General features: G+C 38.2%; 2 protein-coding genes across 2 annotated transcripts in view; both read left to right on the top strand.

The window, feature by feature from the left end:
• UEVLD (UEV and lactate/malate dehyrogenase domains) overlaps window positions 1-5755 on the top strand; it is a 55193-nt gene extending 49438 nt beyond the window's left edge. The window contains exons 10-12 of the mRNA XM_007955718.2: window positions 2731-2794; window positions 4372-4495; window positions 5588-5755. Coding sequence (XP_007953909.1) covers window positions 2731-2794; window positions 4372-4495; window positions 5588-5755 — 356 coding nt within the window. The remainder of the gene's footprint in view (window positions 1-2730; window positions 2795-4371; window positions 4496-5587) is intronic.
• A 5214-nt stretch (window positions 5756-10969) lies between these two features.
• TSG101 (tumor susceptibility 101) overlaps window positions 10970-17649 on the top strand; it is an 87502-nt gene continuing 80822 nt past the window's right edge. The window contains exons 1-2 of the mRNA XM_042782790.1: window positions 10970-11100; window positions 11335-11458. Of these exons, the coding sequence (XP_042638724.1) occupies window positions 10970-11100; window positions 11335-11458 (255 nt within the window). The remainder of the gene's footprint in view (window positions 11101-11334; window positions 11459-17649) is intronic.

The raw sequence follows: 17649 nt of genomic DNA, 5'->3' as shown, positions 1-17649 counted from the left end.
GCATTGTAAATTTTGGTCAATGACATGAGACAAGGTGTATGGGAACTGCTGTATGAAAAGTGAATTTACTCTGTAAATCTTCACCCAAATCCTAATAGAAAAAAAAAAAAAGACAAAAAAAAAAATATTCTCCTAGAGTATTGCAGAGACAAATGACTGTTACAGCCTGGGGGGAGGAATCACGTAACATGCAAGACCCTTTAGGATCTATTTCCTGCTTCCCTTCCCAGTTTCATCTTATGCCATTCTGCCAGACACTCTATGTTAGTCACATGGTCAACTTCCAGTTTCCTGAAAGGTTCATGCATTCTCATGCCTCTTTGCCTTGGTACCTGCTGCTTCCTTACCCTGAACCCTCATTCACTTGGCTAACTCCTGCTTACTCTTCAAGACTGGGCTTGCATGCTGCCTCTCCCAGGAAGCCTTTCCTAATTCTCCAGCTTAAGTAAGTGCATGCCTCTATTATAACTAATAATCACACTGTGTTATAATTGTATATGAACTTATTTGTTCACAAACCTCTTAGACATTAAGCTCCTTGTGTTTATAATGGCCTATAGTAGGCCTCAGTAAATGATATGTTTTAGAAATGAACAAATGCTTCTGTGACACCGCCTTGTTATGACCAAAGGTCATTCATATCATGCCACATCAAATTAAATGGTGAGCAGAGCATATTCTTTGGAGCTGCTCTTTCAGCTGTGATACCAAAATCATATGTAAACTTTAGAGAACGTTTTTGAATGGTGTTTCAGGAATCCAAGGAGTCATCCTCAGAACAGAGTGTTAAGATCATGTTTTGAGCATCAATTTTACTTAAGGGGTAGGTGTTGTATATAATGGATAAGACCTATCCCACAGTCATTTTTCATTAAAATTTTTTGGGCCACAGGATTACTGTTCTTGAAGAGTAAAATCAAAAAGATCAGAATTAATTAGATTTAATATTTGAAAGGGCTGCTTAAACTAGAATACATACACAGTTAGGAGGTCTGAGGACTGGACCATAAGCAAGCAGAACATGAAACAAATAGGTCCATCTAACTTTATTTAAAAATGTTAATGATTGTGTCTCAGCAAATTTGAAAAGAGTCAGGACTCAGAAAAGATAAAGAATGTGATATATACATATATAAACCAAATGCCAGTAATACAATTTTCAGATATATTTTTTTGGTGTGTGTATCTTCTGTGAGTCTTTTCTTGAACTCACCTTTCCACTTAAATTCCTCTTTACAAGGTAAAAATGATATATTTCATTTAAAACCCATCATCGTCGAATCAATTCAAACTCATAGTGACCCTATAGAACAGAGTAGAACCATCCTGTAGAGTTTCCAAGAGTGTAAATCTTTATGGAAGCAAACTGCCTCATCTTTCTCCCGTAGAGTAGCTGGTGGGTTTGAATGGCCCATCTGTTGGTTAGAAGCTGAATACTTTAACCACTGTGCCACCAGAGTACCTTGTATTTCATTTAGCAATCATTTTCCCCAATTTTTTAAATGTATTGTGAATGTACTAATAATTTTCCAAATTTTTAAAAGAAAATATTCATGTTCATAATCTTCCTACCCAAGTAAAACTTTAAAAAAATCCTTTAATTTCTGTCCACATGTATTTTTATTTTTCATAGAATGATTTTTGGTTTTACTTCTATACATAAAAACTTTTAAAACGTTTCTATGTTTTTCAACTTAACTGTTATAACATATGTTTTTCTTTCTGTTATGAAATAAAGTATGGATTGTGTGCAAGGCCAGTTCTGTATTATCTCACGTGTACCCAACACTATGCTAAAGAAAGTGTATGGGAGCATACACAGGAAGAAACAGCACATGGGTCCTGCCTTCCAGAAGCTTATGTTTAGTTTGAGGAAAGGTGGCATCTGGCTATACATGGTGTCCTTTGTTGCAGAAGCTGTTACTAAGTGTTTCTAAGTGAATGTGGATTATTAGCAAACTTGTATTTTAAACATAAAATATTCTTATATATTTGAATGTATTTTTGCCTGTCCAAATACAGATTTGTACTGAAGAGTGTCTTCACACAGATGAGAAGCAAATGAGTATTTGAAAGGTTTCAAAATGTTATTGGCAATTCTTATATAATATTCAAGTATGGTATAAATACCCAGTTCATGTGCACAACTTTGAATTACTGGATTGTTTTTATGATGGTATGAGTGGGTGGAAGTGGGTAAGCCAAAAGACGTTAGAAAACAGGCTCCTGCTTCTTAGGGCTGTGGAAATTCTGGCCCAAAATTGGTGACCAGATTATTCCATACTTGGTGAAAATAATTACTTTGGTTCCCAGAAGAACAAGTGCCAAGCGCTTGCAACACTTGAGAGCCTGTTACACACAGCCTGCTCTTGTAGAACTGGTTTGATGAGCGAGAATAGGGAGGGAGGCTGGCCAGGCAGTCACTGTAGCACATTCATTGCCATCAGTGGAAAAATGTAACTGTTGCTCAAACAAACAAACAATTCACTGCCATCCAGTCGATATCGACTCATAGTGACCCCATTGAGTTTCCAAGGTGGTAAGTCCTTATGGAAGTAGATTGCCTAGTCTTCCTTCCACACAGTGGCTAGTGGGTTTGAACTGCTAACCTTTTGGTTAGCAGAAGGAAAATCTTTTATATCAAGTTTAATATGAGTACCTTTTGACTGCCAAAGACATTTATTCCTAAAGCAGTCATTGCCAAAATAAAATTTTTCATTTAATTTTTAGTGCCCACATGGAGTGGCCAAAAAGAAGCAATGAGTCAGAACTCTAAGGTGCAGCTTTCCAACAGGTAATACTGAGTCCAGATTTGCATTTATCCAACTAAAAACTATGAACTTCATAGCTAACATAACAGCTATTTACATAGCATGTACTTACCAGGTTTATGTAAACAAACCTAACTAGTATGGACAAAAGCTCAAGAGAGCAATGCTTTAAATTCTTTGATTTCCTATCTGAAGGTAGATCTAAGAGCGCTTTGCAAACTTTATTTTAGATATACTAGTGACATTTACAAGATAGAGCAAATTCCTTACTTGTCAGAAATGATATATCTAAACATCTAAAAACATTGCATTTTCTTAATGTAATAGAGAAATTGTCTATACCATTTAAAAATCAATGTTTAATAATCACACATAAATATATTTGAAAATCAGTCTAATATGAATGAATAAGCCCTATTATATGTTCAGGCTAAAACAAAGTGTATACATAGATCCTTGGATCTTTTGCCTTTATTCTGAGGCCCTCCAGTCATCTGTGCCTCATAGATTGAACATTACACACTATATTTTCATGCTATTTGTTGTTCCATCATAACTAATAACAGATTTTCCTGCAGTCTGAGTAGTGGAGATTGTTAGTTTTTTTAAACACCTTAGCGTATGGTTTTTAGAATATAAGAACTGGAAAGAATGTTCTCTTTTTTATTGGGAAGAGGACTGTGTGGCATAATCCATTCTAGTCTGATTTTCTGTATAATCCAGCATTCACAGTTTTTAAAAGAAAGAAACTCAAGCATTGTTCATTTAATTTACACCAACTTTTTATTATTTACAAAAGCAATGTTTATTATAAAGCTTCAAATGCTATAAATACATAATAAGTAGAAAGTGAAACTCTGGGGTACGCCCATCCTCCAGAGACAATCACTGCTAACAGTGTAGTGTCTTCTTGTCCAGTTTTTTTTCCCCACAAAACATTATCATTATTATGTTTTATAATTAATAGGGTTATGCTGAAACTACCTTACAACTTAACTTTATTTTCTTAAGGTAAATCTTGGACATCTTCCCATGTTGTAGATATGAATGTGCCTTATTTTTTTCAACAGCTATGTGGCTTTACATTTGGTAATGGTTTAGTTAACCATTCCCTTTTAATGGATTGTTTCCAAATTTTTGCTCTCCCAAACTAGGCTCTAGCATAGAAGCTTATATGTATATCTTTGCACACTGGAGCATACTGCTGTAGGGAAAATTCCTAGACAAGGAATTTCTGTATCACACATTGCTTCCTCTTAAAAGGTTCTGTCACTTAACACTCTCAGTAGCAGTTAAGGAAATGCCTGTTTCCTATAACTTCTCCAAAATTTTTTATCTGTCTTTTCACAGATATCATTGCCAGTTTTGATAGGCAAAACTGATATTGTTTTAATTCATATTTAGAGAAAAGCATAAATAATCATTAGATTATCTGTAGACTTTCCTAACAATTGCTGTATAACTCTTATTTTTTTGGTGTAAAAAATACCTAATTAATACCTAATGATAATTAATTAAGCAAAATATAAAGCTAACTGGGCATTTTCTGGGCATTTTCTAAGTTTCTTTCTTTCTTTCTTTTTTTTTTTTTTGTACCTAGAGCCATGGAACTGTTACGGGTGAAAGGTCAAAGATCCTGGTCTGTTGGACTGTCAGTAGCTGACCTGGTTGACAGTATTGTGAACAATAAAAAGAAAGTGCATTCTGTGTCAGTTTTAGCAAAGGTAATTGCTGTTCTCATTCTCTCATCATATTTTTAAAGTTTCATATTGTTAATATAAAACCAGCAAAATTTCTCTTCACACTAAATTTGTGTCTTCAATGTTACTGGCTTTTAGGGTAACACATGGAGGAGGCAGTATAGTCTAAACCCTGTCTTGCCTGGCTATGGGAAGTCTAGACTTACACCATGCTCCCCCCACCCTACCTCTTAAAAAAAAAAAAAAATACTCACTGCTGTCGAATCGATTCCAACTCATAGTGACCCCTCCTTGGGTTTCCGAAGTGGTATAATCTCTATGGAAGTAGATTGCCCAATCTTCCTCATATAAATTTGGAAAATACCCAAGAAGTACTTATAAACGACTTATGGTTATCATTTGTCTCTGCAGCCAGCCAACTGGCCTCCAGTTCACACTTTTCCCTTACCACTTTACCCCAGATATCAAAGTACAGGCAACGTATAGGTAATGGTTAAGTACTTAACTACTACCTGAAAGGTCAGCAGTTCAAACTCACCATGGCTCCATGGGAAAAAAGACCTGGCGATCTGCTTCTGTAAAGATGGCAGCCTAGGAAACCCTGTGGTCTACTCTGCCCTATAGAGTCATTGTGAGTCAGAATCGACTCAACAGCCCACAACAACAAGAACAACAAAGCCCAGGTAAGGTGAGGCACAAATGCTTAATCAAACTTTCTTGAAGACTTAGGAATACTAGGAGGAAATAAAACACAGAAAGGAAAACTTAAATTAAACAGGTACTATGTTTGACTCCACCCAGAGCCCCTGCTGTACCCTCCCTCCACTCAAGGAATCCACACTGTCTTTTTTCTTAGCCCTCAACCTGCTATCCATGTTGTGGGTGTCAGCTTACCTCCTCACAAAGAGAATGTCTTTGACCAAGTCCTTTCTGTCTCTCAAAAAGTGTCTGAAACAATATTTTGAATTTAGAAAACAATGGAACCAAAGAAAAAAACTTTTATGTTCAACTTTATACTAGTACTAGAAAAGTAAGAAAGTATGTATATGTGTGATATTATTTTTTTTTGGGGGGGCAGTGATTCAGCTCTACTATTACCTTTATTTTTCATTGCAGGGATATTATGATATAAATAATGAAGTATTTTTAAGTTTGCCTTGTATCCTTGGAAACAATGGGGTATCTGAAGTCATCAAAACCACAGTGAAAGAAGATATAGTGACTGAGAAACTCCAAAGCAGTGCCTCATCAATCCATGGTCTCCAACAGCAGTTAAAACTTTGATCCTAAAGCATGGAGTTACCCAAAAGGAAAGGTCATCTGGTTTTGCCAACAAAAAAGAAGTTGAAAACTTCTCTGTCTTATTAGTTATTCTTACAAACTGCTTGGTTAAGATAGATGACTTCTTAGTTAGTTTTGTAATTTGAATCCGTAGAGTTAGATAGGAGATGGAAAAAAACACTAATTTTCTTTGGAGTTTTCAAGATCTGTATGCCATCTTTAAACCTATAGCAGCGATAAACACTTATCTGCAATATGCGTTATTTTAAATTGTGTACCCTAAACTAGAAGCACATTGGGAGTATTTTGAAAGTGAAACATTTTTTAAAGAAAATTATTCTTTGGCTTTTATCTTAAAAACATAAACAGCAAAAGGCCCGGTATGGATTTACAAAGTCCGTAGATGTACATGCATAGATGTGAATGTTTCTTCTGGTAAAGCATTTTATTTTCTTCTTCTAAATTAATTAGGAGCTCTGGTAGCATAGTGCCTAAGGCACTTGACTGCTAACCAGAAGACTGGCAGTTCAGACCCACCAGCCACTCCTCAGAAGGAAGATTGGGCAATCTACTTCGTAGTGATACTGCCTCAGAAACCCAAGGAGGGGTCACTATGAGTCAGATCTGACTGAAGGGCACATAACAACGACAATTAATTAGATACCAAAAATAGAAAATAATTTTACATGCATTTAAAATAGTGAAAGAGAAAGTGAAGTTTCTGAATATATAAAGACCAAGTATACTTTAATTTCCAGTGAGGTTGTCATTTCTGAAATTTTTCTATGATCTTTTCTTTGGGTATATAAGATTTCCAACATCTCATAAACTGTGATATTAGTTGAACTATAGAGAAAGGTGTGTTTTTAATGGAAATAGGTTATAAATGAAAACCAAACAGTTTAGTATAAAGTTAAAATATGAAGTGTTCATAAAAACCATTAGTTTCATAGAGGAGAGAGACTGAATGGACTGATGGGTCTGAGCAAATCCTTTAATCATTCTGAAGAAATGATTGAGAGTCCATACCCTTCAGGGATGGGTTAATAGCAATATCTTCATATATGGGAGATAGCATATTATTACTATTGTAACAGGCAACTAATAGTAACAGCTAACATCAACACTACTTATATACCATGCAGTGTCATGAGCACTTTATATTTTTATTTTACTGAGTCCTTAATAACCCAATGAGGTGTCAGGACTATTAATCATCCTCATTTTGTAGAGGAGGAAATTGAGGTTTCAGTGCCCCAGATCTCATGACTATTGAGTGTCACTTATCCTTACCACCTGTACTTTTTCTAGGCACTAGGAAGGGAGTTCTTGTGGTGTAATGCCTAAGGTATTTGACTGCTAACCGAAGGCTGGCAGTTCAAACCCACCAGCAACTCCTCGGAAGGTAAATTGGGCAATTTATTTCCATAGAGATACTGCCTCGAAAACCCAAGGAGGAGTCACTATGAGTTGGAAGCAACTCCACGGCAATGAGTTTGGTTTTGGTTTTTGAGAGGAGGGAGAAGTCCTAACAGCCAGAACAGTTATCACAAGATAAAGCTGAGGTCTGTACTATGGAAGAATTGTTTTCATTCTCATATGGTGGTTGGCTTTTTTTTTTTTTTAACGTAGTTTTTGGAAAGATTGATTCCCTGGTTTCCCAGACTTGGAAAATAGCAAGGGAGTTATGCACTAAGATAGGCATTTATTTATTTAGTCACTCAGCTCATATTGATTGAGGGCCTACTATATACCAGGCACCATAGTAGGCACTGCAGGTACTTGGTAAGGACACCTGGACAAGGTACAAGATGTCATGGCCTTACATTCTAGTATGGGAGACAGAGTAATCAAATAATCTTATAAATAAATATACAACTGCAAATGTAATAAGTACTTGAAGAAGTCCAAAGTGCTTTGAAAGCCTAGAATAGCAAAATCCAAAACTCTTCAGGGAGAAAGAAGCCAGATGATATTTAAGGGAAGACACATCTGATAGAGAGGAAACAATCAAACCAATGTTGATTCAGTATAATATTGGTGTTTATAATGATGAGCTTACATCATAAAGAAAAGGTTACATTATATTTAGTATCATGCGTTTAAGAAAGTAGAAGAATATTGAATATACTTGCAAAGATTTCTACCAAAATTGACTAGGATAAAAATCTTATGCTTTTGAAGATGAGCATTAGTTACACATAATTTTACTACACAGGTAAATCATTTTGGTTTTAATCTAGCAATATATCTTCACTGTCCATTTGTGTGAAATCAGAAAGTAAAGTTGAATCAACCATTTCTTGAGTTTTTTAAATGAGCTTTTTCTAATATTTTAGGATGCTCTTGAACAATAAACATATATTGTATAATAGATGAATCACAAAGAATTCACTGATTTTAAAAGGATCATGTCAGTACAACAAATACTTATTGAGTACCTTCTGTTGTTCCAAGTACTGTGTTACAATTTGATTATTTATAAAGATGTTTAATATACTCTTGGCCTTCTGGAAGCTCACAGTATAGAATTCTCTGTATTTCTTTGGGTGTTGACCATTAGCAAACATGTTGTAAGGCACCTTTTTTTAAGTCAAAGAGTACCACCACCACCACTCCACAAAGATTTAGTGATAATTTGTCATTCATGATGCTTCTGTTAACTTTATTTTTCTAAAATCATGTGATGCCTCTTATGATTTTTTAGTGCTTCTCTGATACTGTAGCAGAAGATAAATCTGTTACATTCCTATTTACATTGTAGTTTTCCTTATTAAGTATGAAGAATAATGAATAAAACAAACTTTGACTTCAAAATCACCAGGTGATGCCTAATTTATTAAGTGGACAGAAATTTGTTCATGTTGAGGAGATTCTTTCATGTAATTCATACAGTACTCAGGATATTATTTCTAGTAGTTTCAATGCAAAACGAGACTGGATTTTGTCAGGATTTTTTTTTTTTATTTTAGGAAGAAAACTTTGAGAACTCTTTAAACCTGGAATCCCCCCATGCCCCTCCTCAATTCATAAAAGCAGAGTGGCTCTAATTGAAAGTACTCCTGAGAAAGCTGTGGCTTTAAGAACAGTTTGAAAACCACATTGCTTTTAGGTGACATGAAACACTAGATGCAGGAGAAGGATAAAGATTCACGTGTGGGTTGTTTTGACGCAGGCTGTATGTTTAGCATATGATGTCCATATCCAAAAATAATGATACCTTTTGGGATAATTTTATTTTGTGTATGTTGGCAACAGTTTATAATGATGCTTCCATATGCTTTCAACTGGACCCTCTTTGTGAATGTGACTTTCACTCAAATGCTAACTTAAAAAGGAATGGATACCACAGCCTTGTCCTCATAAGCACTATAGTAAAGTCCAAACTATTACACTTCACACCTGTCATAATTATCTAGTGCTGCTATTACAGAAATACCACAAGTGGGTAGCTTTAGCAAACAAATTTATTTTCTCAGTTTAGAAGGCTAGTCTGAGTTTAGTCTGAGTTAAGGGTGTCAGTTTCAGGGGAAGGCTTTCTCTGTCAGCTCTGGAGGAAGGTCCTTTCAACATCTGTGAGCCTGCTATTCCTTGCAGATCTCCATGTGCCTTGGCGTCATCTTCCACAGGGTATAGAAAGTTCTCAGCACAGGGATCCCAGGTCCAAAGGATGTGCTTTGCACCCAGCTTGCTCTTGGTGGTACTCAGCCCCCCCCCCCCCCCCTGCTTGCTTCTCTCTCCTTTTATCTCTTGTAACATAAAAGGTGATACAGGCCCCACCCCAGGGAAACTTAGGGCTGTCACCTGAGTAAGGGTGTTGCACCCCACCCTAATCCTCTCACAACTGATTGGCAGATCATGTCAGATCACATCATGGGGGATGATTACATCATTACATAACTGCCAAACCACTGAGAATCATGGCCCAGCCAAGTTGACATATATTATGGGGGGATACAATTCAGTCCATGACATCGTAAAACCCAATCTTTACAGTACCATGGATTAGCGTGCTTATAAAATTGACAGTGATGTGGAATTACGATGACTAACATAGGTAACCATGAACTTTCCTGGGTAGTAGAAATTCAATTAAGAAAAAGTTCCTACTCTTGTTCTATATAAGGCTATCTGAAAATCACCCTGCTCTCAAGGACTTTGACTTTCATGGTGGGTAAGCTACTAAATTACATTGTTGTTGGACACAGCCCTGACTCAAAGTGATATATAATATAACAAAATGTTGCCTGGTCCTGTGCCATCTTTATTATAGTTGGTATGTTTGAGTTCATTGTTGTGCCTATTCATGTCAGACCACCTAATTGTTTTCAATGGCCCTCTACCAATCATGATGCCCTTTTCCAGCAACTGGTCTTTCCTGGTGACGTGTGAAGTCAATGAATCAAAGTCTTGACATCCTTGCTAATAAGGAACACTCTGGTTGTCAATGATTGCAGTGCAGGATAAAACGCGGTCCGTACTATCATTTATGTCTGGGCATAAGTTGTGACTTAAAGGACAGGCTTCCGAAAGAAATTGCTGTCTTGGCTCCTGTAAAACCAAAGCGCTGCACTTTGCCCTTGCAAAGGCAGTATAGAGCTTTCAAGTTTAATTTTTTAATTCCCCTGAAGTATCTATCAGAGACCCGAAGCATCCTGTACTGAACGCCTCTAATTTCAGAATTGGGGAAAAACGGCCCACTCTACTAAGTGCCCTTGACTACTTCTATCACAAGTCAGTGGTCAAACAGTTTCCTGCGGGTCCAATGCCCTCCCACTTGGTCAGTCAGTCACTAAGGCTCACACGCAAACCCTTCGTAATTCTTCCCTTCCCTATGCCTCTCCCCTTACCCTAAGGGCGACTGTGAATTCCCTGTCACTTCTGTCCCGGGCCAAAGCTTAGACCCTTCGAACAGGCTTGCCCTCACCACTGGGACAGTACCCTAATAGCCATGTTTGGCACACAACGGATGGCGCTGGTCAGACCCCCCTACCTCACCGTGGGTCTAACAACACTTTCACCCTCTCCTCCAGGAAGGCGGCCTCGGAAGTGACGTACAGGAAGCAGATGCGCTGTCGAGGACGTCGACTTCCTGTTACTAGAGTCGGGGGGGGTGGGGGGCTGGTTACTCGGTGTGTGATTGTGTGGGGCGGCCTGAGGCAGCCCGGGAGCGCCTGAGCCTCTGCCTGTGGGAACAGGAGTCGTGAGGCGGCCGTCATGGCGGTGTCGGAAAGCCAGCTGAAGAAAATGGTGGCCAAGGTAAAGCCGCCGCGCGCTCACATCCCCGCGCGCGCTCTCCTCTCCTTTCCCCGCTGGCCCGGCTCACCTCGGCCCAGCAAGCCTCTCGGGTGGGTCCGAAGCCCTATAGCAGTCGTTGGCAGCCTTTGGGACCACCCCCCCCAGCTCTGAGGCGCCTGTCGCTTTGCGCCGGAAGCCCCGATTCGGGGGCGGGGAAGGTGGGGGGCGGTGTCAGTTGACAAAGGAACAGAGCGGTGGCCGCTAACCACCTGCCGCCCGCCCTCCTCTCTTCGGGAGAGTTTGGAGCTATCTGTGGAACAGAACACTTGTTTCTGTTTTTATAGACACAAAGAGGGGCTCGTACCTAGTTCTCGATCTGGAGCAATTGTCTTCCACTCCTGCTGTCCGGAAGTGGAGATCCGGCCGTTCTCCGCCCGGCCCCCTGAGAAATGTGGCCTTTGCAGTTTTGTAATCCCTGTTGAATCTCGATCTGTGGAAGTTAAATACTCTTGTTTGAATTGACTCACTTGTAATAGAAACTTTCAGAGAAGCCAAAATACCAGTACTCACTACCCCCAGGTGAAAGAAATCCAATTCTGTCATTACTTAAGCGACGTCGCTAATAGTAATTACTATTAATAATAGGCTTATTAAATCTATTGCCGTGGAGTCGGATCCGACTCTTAGCGACCCCTTTTTGGGTTTCCGAGGCAGAATCACTGCGGAAGTAGATTGCCCAACCTTCCTTCCGAAGAGTGGCTGATAGGTTTGAACCGCCAGCCTTGTGGTTAGCAGTCACATGCCTACGCGTATTTATTTGCTTTGAGCTCAAGTGACAGTTCTCACAGGTCAAAACCGATGTATTTTTCTTCCATTCTTTTAAAAGCTGCTAGCATTTTGCATTTTAAAGCCATGATTTATTTTAATCATTACTTTAAATTTGGCACCTGACATTGGAGAGTGAAATGGTTTTTAGTTTTGCTTGTTTTGTTTATTTTTTGTTTTGAGCAAAACTGATTGAAATCGATCAATATGTGAAGTCTGAGAGTTGAATCTCCTTCAGATCAACGTGTTGACTTTAGATACTTTTGTCAAAACAAAAATGGTAGAAATCAAAGTCGTTTAAGCAGTTTTCCATGAAAAGTAGCCCCCCCCCCCCCCCCCAGTAAATTAGTTGCCGTAGTCTTTGGTTGAAGAGCAAATAACCTCTAAAGGGGGAGGGACGGAGGGAAGGAGAGAGAGAAAAAATTTTTGAGTTTTTTTTTTTTTTAAGTTGTCTAATCTTATAGTCTTGATTTCTTTTGATAAAGTTGTTGTTGTTGTTGTTGTTGTTGTTATGTGCAGTAGTTACCTTTTATTGTAGAGGATGTTTTGGGGAGTGCCAGGAGATTGTGGCCCAGTTAAAGTTCTGTGTTGTAACATTTATACATCACATTAAAAAAACACAAAAACAGTATATTATTGTTTTACATATTGTGTAACTGAAGAAAGTCTGTTCTCACATGGTCGTTAAGTTTTATTCCTTAACATAACTATCTGATTTTAACATAAAAACTTGTTTGAATCACCAGTTTTATCCACCCAATTCTAAATAATGTGAATTTATTTTAAAAACAATTTTAATTCTAAAGGCAGTTAAGGCTTGTGAAAAACTCAGAAGAATAGGAAAGTGCATATACTAAACATTACAAATGCTCTACCCCTGCACCCCAAGTCCCAGTAACTAGTTTAGCCGTTTTAAAGCACGTATGTATATTTATTTCCAGCTTTATTTTTGCTTGGGCATTTAAACAGAAGTGGGATCATGCTTTTCATATTCTCAAATGGATTCTTTTCTCCTTTTTTCATTCAGTAGCACATATATCACAGACATCATTTGATACTAGGCACACAGATCAACTTGTTTTGTTAAATGGCTACATGTTTATGGTAGACTCATCATAATTAACCTGTTGATAGTATCTAAACTACCTACAATTTTTCTACTAGTAGAAATAATGCTACATTGTACATATATCCATCTTTGCATATTTGTAATGTTTCTTTAGGATAGATTTCTAGAAGTTGAATTTCTGGGTTAAAAGATACAAAGGTTTGAATTTTTGATTCTCTGTTGCTATTGAGTCAATTCTGACACAGTGACCCTGTAGGACAGAGTAGGACGCCCCATATGGTTTCCAAGGCTGTGAATCTTTACAGAAGCAGCCAGCCACATCTTTCTCCTACAGAGCAGCTAGTGGGTTTGAACCACAGCTATAACCACTGCACCTTCAGGGCTCTTTGAAATTTTGATTTGTTGTTGTTGTTATGTGCTGTTGATTTGGACCTGACTCATAGCGACCCCTCCTTGGGTTTCTGAGGCAGTATGACTATGGAAATAGATTGCCCCATCTTCCTTCCAAGGAGTGGCTGGTGGGTTTGAACCGCCAGCCTTCTGGTTAACAGTCAAGTGCTTTAGGCACTATGCTACCAAAGCACTCCAAAATTTTGATTAGATACTGTGAAATTGCCTCCCATTCAAGGAAAAAAAAAAAAAGTTGTAACAATTTAGTATGAAATAATCAAATCTTAAGTGTATATACTGATTATTGTAAGTTCCTTTACCAGGAACTTACTTTATTATGATAATTCAGTTTCAAGAACCATTTATTAAATACCACTTTTGTCTCTAGCACTAGTTCATGAAAGAAATAAGGAAAGAAAAGAAAATGAAGGGATGACTCTTATCCTAGAATCATTTACAGTATAGAATAATGGTCTTCTTCTTCCTATACCACCAATCATATTTCTGAACAAAACTTCGTACTTACCCGTACAATTTTATCCTGTCCTAATAGTATATTTTTATGCTTCAGAGTCTTTTGTTGGTCACTGTTTTGGTTACCTAGTGCCACTTTGACAAGAATATACCACAAATGGGATGGCCTTAACAAACAGGAGTTTATTCTTACAGTTTGGAAGCTTTAAGCCCAAGTTCAAAGTGCCAAGCTCTGGGGCTGTGTGAAAGCCTCTTGACCTTGGGCTTCAGCTCTGCCTCTTGCTCCCAGCCCACTGAAGCTAGGGGCATCTCTTCACTCAGGCAGCTACTGGCTGCTGAGGCTAACAAGCCCAAGGTCAACAGATAAAATGACACAGTCCTGATGTTACCAGACCACACAGCAGGTCATTAATTCAAGTCCATTGTAAGTCCCAAGGTTGGCAGAGCATGGCAGGCTGCTGAACAGCAACATGACTACATGCAGGGTTCAAGCGTGCCATAAGCTAAATACCATTCCCGAAGCTGTTTCTTATATACAGGAAGCAGACCACATCCCCAAAGCAGCTACTCAGCTGCTCCAATAGATTCCACCATGGAGTTAATTACCAGTTTCACCATGGGGAATAACTACATTCAGCTTGCCCAGCCACTCAACCAGGCCTAGCCAAGTTGATGCGCAAATGTTAACCACCACAGTCACCTTGTCATACTTCTCTGTAACAAAAATATTTGTATACATTAGCATGGAAACTTTAAAAAAAAAATAATTCTAAGGCTTTAAGTGTAAAAATGTTTCTTCTTGAATAAGTTATTGTTACAGTTAATAATTTTAAATTGATCCAGAAATGACAAACATGCACAATTTTTGACTTATTATACATTAATAGTAATTTTTTTTTAAAACATACTCTTAATGACGCAGTGCCCAAGGCATTTGACTGTTAACGAGAAAGTTGGTGGTTCAGACCCACTAGCTGCTCTGTGGAAGGAAGATGGGATGGATGATCTACTTCCACAGAGATTTACTGCCTTGGAAACACAATGGGGTTGCTATGAGTTGGAATAGACTCTACGGCAGTGAGTTTGTCTTTGGTTAAAAGATGAGGCATGTTTTCCCTTTACAAGTTTATGTACTTGTAGCTGAATATTACTTTTTTTTTTTTCCTCCAATGGCTCAGGCTCAGGATTGAGACCCCATTCTTTGAAATTAATAGGGAATTGAATGTCAAAATCACATGATGAGTTATCATGAAAATTTTTTAAAAGATCCATCAGCTGAAAATTCATTAGGTCTTCCTTCAGTATTGTTGAGAGCAAAGAAGTGCAAAAGTTCTGACTTAGAAAAAGAAAAAAAGTAATGTTTCACTTTCTTAAACTCTGACCAGTTGTGAAAAGGGAAGTTGTGAAAGGGAGAAATGTTAGGAAAAAGCACAATTGGAAGTTGAGGAACGATTTGGAATTTACCTTTAAAACTATCCTTGCTTATAATAGAAGGGCAGTGTATGTATAGAGAGACAACTTGGGGGCGGGATTGCATGGGAGGGAAGGACACAGGGAAGAGGTGGCTGTGAGGAGGAAGAGGGAGGAGAGCTGTTGCATTGTGGGAGGCTGCAGTCAATGTTATGAGACAGTGTATATGAACTGCTGTATGGAAGATGGATTTGCTTTGTAAACTTTCACCCAAATCACAATGTTGTTGTTATGTGCCATTGAGTTGGACCCGACTCATAGCGACCGTTCCTTGGGTTTCTAAGGCAGTATCACTATGGAGTTAGATTGCCCATCCTTCCTTCCGAGCGCAAATCACAATAAAATTTAAAAAAAAAAACAAAAAAAAAACCCAAATATCCTTGCTTGCACATCTACCCCTTGGAAAGTTTTTGTGGACCTCAGTTTGATCACTGACTTAGGTGATACCATCGCACTCTTCTCTTCACCTGTCAAATTTTATTTTGAAATCTGATTGGAGAAAAGTCATGAGTTCGCAAAATTTGAAAAGCTGATTTTTAAAGATTACTTCCTATTTCTGAATTACGCCACAACTTGTCCATCAGATTAAGTCTTGTTCAAAATGAAAACTTGTGGAGTAGAAGGATGAGAAGGGAACAGAGTGTATATAAACTATAGAGATGTATGTTGCCATCACGTTTTGGTATAAATTGTGCCCAAGAGAATTTCTTAATATTGACTGTTGTAATAGAAAGCAAAAATAATTTGTCAGGTCAGTTTAATGAAGGGAAGAAAATTTTAGCTAAGGAATCCAGCCTTTTCATATTTTGTTGGATAGGATCCTACACTGTTTTTTCCCCTTTTATTTTTCCTTTTTATTGTGATTTGGATAAAACTTTTTATAGCTAGTTGGTTTTTGATGTAACATTTCATACACACTTTGATTAGTGACATTGATTGCAATACCCACAATGTAACAGGACTCTTTCCACTTCCTCCCAATGATTTACTGTTTCCATTTGTCCCTCTTTTCTATTCCTTTCTGTTTTCTAAGCTTTATTCCTGGGCAAATGCTACCCTTTTGATCTTGAATGGTTGGTTGGTCTAAGGAGTGTGTATCTCCCTGGTGGTGGGTGGTATTCACCTTAAGACCTGTCTGTATTTAGCTGAAAGTTGAGCCACAGGGTAAGTTCACTTCCAGACCTGAAGGATGTGTAAGGGCCATATTCTCAGGGGTTCCACCAATCTCCATCAGACCAATATCCCCAGTCTTTTATTATTATTATTATTATTATTATTATCAGTTTTGCCCCACATTTTTTCTCCTATCTAGGACTCCTGTTGTGATCCCTTTCAGAGTGGTCATTAGTGGGAGCCGGACACCATCTAATTCTTGTCTCAGGATTATGGAGGTTAGGGTTCATGTACTCATTAGTCCTTTGGACTAATTGTTTCCATGCATGTTTGATTCTTTTCACTTCTCTGTTCCAGATGGGGAGACACTACTAGTTGCACTGTAGATGGCCACCCACAAGCTTTTTAAGACCCCAGTCACTACTCACCAAAGTAAGGTGTAGAATATTGTCTTTGTGGACTTTGTTATGCCAGTTGACCTTAATGTCCCCTGAGACTATGGTCCTGAGCCCCTAGGCCCACCAATTCATTCCCTCAAAGTGTTTGATTTTGGCTCAGCAGGTTTCTTAACTTTGCCCCTTGTATGTTCTACTATATTCATGGATATGTTTGCAGCACATATAAATACATATGTAGAAATAATCTCTGTCAAACCTATTCGCCTTCCCACTCCTGTTCAGCTTGTATGTCTATATGCATCTACTTGTAGATTATTGTAACAATGTTATTGAAGGGTTTTCTGTATAATAGTGTTCAACTTTGTTGCCTTTAATTCTTGTTCTTTTCCCCATGAGGATCTTGTGCTTTAGTGAGGTAGTATAGTGCAATTGGGTCTAAACTTTTTTGATCTTGCACATAAGTAAAAGAGTTTTGAGCATCCTTTAGTTATATGTGTGTGTGTGTGTGTGTGTATGTATGTCCTAGTGTATGAATTTATTGTGTACCTTAAAAAGCACAAAATAGAAATTATTAAAAAAACCAAACTTGCTGCCGTTGAGTCGATTCTGACTCATAGCAACCCCTCTTAGGTTTCCAAGGTGGTATCTCTACGGAAGTAGATTTCCTAGTCTTCCTTCCAAGGAGTGGCTGGTGGGTTTGAACCACCAGCCTTCTGGTTAGCAGTCAAATGACTTAAGCACTACGCCACCAGAGCTCTAGAAATTATAAAAGGATAACATAAAGAAGAAATAGTTACTTCTAATATCTTGCTAATCTTTGTGTCTTCATATTTGTTGTTGTTGTTGTTATGTGCCGTCGAGTCGGCCCCGACTCATAGCGACCCCTCCTTGGGTTTCCGAGGCAGTATCACTACGGAAGT

This window comes from Orycteropus afer, unplaced genomic scaffold (assembly GCF_000298275.1).
Source record: "Orycteropus afer afer isolate SDZICR_OR568_19922 unplaced genomic scaffold, OryAfe1.0 scaffold00014, whole genome shotgun sequence".
Lineage (NCBI taxonomy): Eukaryota > Metazoa > Chordata > Mammalia > Tubulidentata > Orycteropodidae > Orycteropus > Orycteropus afer.
The sequence above is the reverse complement of the archived record's forward strand: the minus strand, read 5'-3'. Positions and strand labels throughout refer to the sequence as shown.